Source organism: Nansenia antarctica (assembly GCF_963989245.1).
Source record: "Nansenia antarctica genome assembly, chromosome: 12".
Lineage (NCBI taxonomy): Eukaryota > Metazoa > Chordata > Actinopteri > Argentiniformes > Microstomatidae > Nansenia > Nansenia antarctica.
The window spans coordinates 20,933,852-20,937,623 of NC_137682.1; the positions used below are offsets into that span (position 1 = coordinate 20,933,852).

Consider the following 3,772-nt stretch of genomic DNA (forward strand, 5'->3'; position numbering starts at 1 on the left):
GTAAAGGGTAGGAGGAGGACACCATTCTTAAAATGCGATTTGACACAATAAAGTGCAGCAATCACAGACAGACCACTCACTCACTCACTCACTCACTCACACACACAGCTACCTGCTGCTACTGACTTACAATGTGCCTTGATATCACCTAACCATGTCCGTTTTTAAAGGGGCATTTCACGTGAAAAAGCACGCACGTAATTATGTAAACACCCCCCCCCCATCCCCCTCTGTTGCCTCAATCCGCACAAGAATGTCTTAATGATCACATCAACACACACCGCTGCTGCTGCGCCCTAATGCGCATTTATCCACCGCGACTCGAAAGCGCTCAGTTAGTTAAACAACCAGCCTTTGTGTCTCGGGGCGACGACCACCGCCCTGATAAAGAGGCTGTACGACCTGTACGTTTGATGTACACCCCTGCGAGGCGCTGTACGGAGCAACAGGTGCTCGGTGTTTTGATAGGATATCAACCGGAGGTGCGCGGTTTAGGCCTGCTATGCCTTCACTTTGGAAGTGTGCATAGCAGTGATCTATCATAAAGCCTATAGATCTATAAAAACCAACGGTCATATTTATACTGCATGGACGACTGCCTGTCCATCATCACCCCTCTGTACCAGTCCAGCGGTAACCAGGGAGAACGGAGAGACAACCGTTATTTCGATTTGCATTCACAATTGTCATTTATGTCATGGATACTTTAACATAACGTCTCTCTCTCCCTCTCTCCCCCCCCCCCCTCTCTCTCCCTCCCCCCCTCTCTCTTTCTCTCTCTCTCTCATACACACACACACACACACACACGTTAGACACACAAACATGTTAAAATAACTGGAATGTTTTACAGAACCAGAATTATGAAACACGGGACGTGATGTTATACTGTCCATTGTGCCAATGGATGGTACGCACATGAGGTTTGCCTTGATGTTGAGAGTGGCATGGGAGCTGTATCTCAGACATGGGAATTATGTTAAATTTCGGGACACATCATCAGTAGAGTACCTTTGAATCATGGGGTGTTTCGGCCTTTTCAACACTAGACACCCTCATCTAAGGCGGCCAGCTACAGGGTGATCAAGCCTGAGCTTGTGTCCCATGCCCAATCATGAGAATTGCCTGGTTGTTTAAATGGCGCAGCCCACGGGACTATGCAAGGCAGGGGTGTCCTCTTCCCTGAGTCAGGCCTGAGCAGACCGCATACCTTGTTCACCCTCCTCCTGGAGGGTTCTGACCTGGGTTCTCAAGTGGGAGTGGGGGTAGGGGGGGGATTAGTGAGCGGGTCATGTTGCTGTTCTTTGAGCCCAGCAAGGGTCCTTCCGCTTGATCCATATCCACTGGCTGCTTCTTTCGGCCGCTTCAGAGAGTGATCTAATTGTCTGTCGCAGAGCCTGTCCATGGATGCCAAGGTCTTTCAGCAGCCTAACGGTGGAAGAAGCCACGAAACCTCTGCATCCCACTTCAACCGGATAGACTTTTGCCTTCCATCCTCGTTGTTGAGCGTCTGCTGCCAGTTCTGTGTAGCGCAGTTTCTTGCGCTCATAGGCCTCTTCAGCTGAATTCTCCCACGGGACTGTGAGCTCTATGATGTAAACAGACTTCAGTGAAGGGGACCAGAGTACCAAGTCATGTTAGAATAATGTTTGTATATCAACAAAGGTCATCTTAATGTTATTATATGCATATTAAACGTTAAACTATACGTAGTTAAACGTTCACACAAAAAAAGAGCCCATACTGACAGATGGCTTAGATGGACAAAAGCCACAATGGACTAAATTATATCACGATTCATTCTTCAGTGAAACACTGTGACACCCTAATTGGCAGCTTTTCATACCATAGGGTTAGCGTAGGAACAACAGTCATATTGTTAGCATGAAGTCTGTCAGATTATCAGATTGGGGACCTTGGGAACCATTTAAGAAAGTGAAAAATCATATGACTAAGTCATCATTGGGTGTCCTTTAGTTTCAGTAATGTGTTATGTATTCATAATTCATCGATGTGTATCTCACACGAGTTGATAGATTATGCAGTATTTCACACACACACACACACACACACACACACACACACACACACACACACACACGTCTATAAATCCACCCCAAAGAATCCACTAAATTTGTAAGGCCAGCCAAGAAAGAAGCCTATTGCCCCACATTGATAGCCAAGTGTAACACTGAAATCTATTTATACATATTGGCATCTTGCCCGAAGAGGCACACCGCTGGGCAGGTGCCAGCAACGACCGGGTGAACACATGACCGTGGTGAACACATGACCGTGGTGAACACATGACCGTGGTGAACACATGACCCTGGTGAACACATGACCGTGTCAACGCAACACAATAGGTTTCTCCTGGCAGGGGGGTTTCTGCCTGAGGTATTTCCCCAAGTATGTGGGATTTGATCCAAATAGGAGAGAGAGAGAGAGACAGAGAGAGAGAGAGAGACAGAGAGAGAGAGAGACAGAGAGAGAGAGAGAGAGAGACAGAGAGAGAGAGAGAGAGAGAGAGAGAGAGAGAGACAGAGAGAGAGAGAGACAGAGAGAGAGAGAGAGAGACAGAGAGAGAGAGAGACAGAGAGAGAGAGAGAGACAGAGAGAGAGAGAGAGAGAGAGAGAGAGAGACAGAGAGAGAGAGAGAGATTAATGTAAATACCTGAAATGATAGAGATGATCACTGATCCCTTTAGGCTACAACTCCTTTTGACAAGTTTTCTTTTTCTACAGTCACTTTATTGAGACTATACGTACATGACACACATTCCAGATATCACTGAAGCCTATCTTTCTGTCCCTCCTAAAGACCTCTTCACCCCCACTACCCCTCTGTACAGTTCCTATGTTAATAATTAGATTAGATTAGATTCAACTTCATTGTCATCGCAGAGTACAAGTACTATACAACAAATGCAGTTTAGTATCCCACCAAAAGTGAAAATAGTGAAAAAAGAGCACAACATAAATAGAACAAGAATGGTAGTGAATGGTAACTACAGTATGTAATATATGTGCAGAGGTAGTATTGTAAACATCAGTATAGTTTAGAGGTATATACAGTTATGGGCTATATTATACAGTTATGAGCTATATACAGTTATGAGCTATGTACAGTCAGGTAGTTTATGTAACTTTTCAATTAGTTGTCGTAGTAGGAAAAAACCTCTACTAACACTTCATGTTAACTAATAACCTAATATATACACCATTTAGCGGACACTTTTATGCAAAGCGACTTACATTGCAATAAGTGACATTGTCATATACATTTGGTCCCATGCAAGAATCAAACCCACAACCTAAGCATTGTTAGGGGCATTTTTGCTTGAACTTCCAAGCAGAACTGATCAGAACAGAACCAGTTATACAGAAAGAGCTGAAACTGACATCCTCTGATGATGGCATAGCCACATATTTTATCCAGATTTTGTTAAGGTTATTATTGTTTTTATTGGGTTAATCCCACTGTTATATTGTTACATTTTATTGGATAAGAGACAGTGGAGAAAGACAGGGAAGTAAGGAGGAGAGGGTATGTCAGCAGGACATGGGCCGGTTTCAAACCCATGGGCATAATGTGCACTGTATAGGCCTCATTCTCTAGATTTTCTTTTAAACCATTTTGCCATTAGGGTCGTTTTTCTATAGGACATCTTGATGTGCCTACCCCATCACAAGATCTGTCGGCTATTTGAGATAAGAAATAAGATCACAATTTGGCTGAAATTAAGTTGAAATGCTATAGTAGACCAAGAGA

At 44.1% G+C, this 3,772-nt stretch overlaps 1 protein-coding gene across 1 annotated transcript in view; it reads right to left on the reverse strand.

The window, feature by feature from the left end:
* rgra (retinal G protein coupled receptor a) overlaps positions 1 to 25 on the reverse strand; it is a gene marked incomplete at both ends in the record, with an annotated part of 7,857 nt that extends 7,832 nt beyond the window's left edge. The window contains one exon of the mRNA XM_080543030.1: positions 1 to 25. This exon is cut by the window's left edge and continues 57 nt beyond it. Within this exon, the coding sequence (XP_080399156.1) occupies positions 1 to 25 (25 nt within the window).
* Between the last annotated feature and the right edge of the window lie 3,747 nt (positions 26 to 3,772).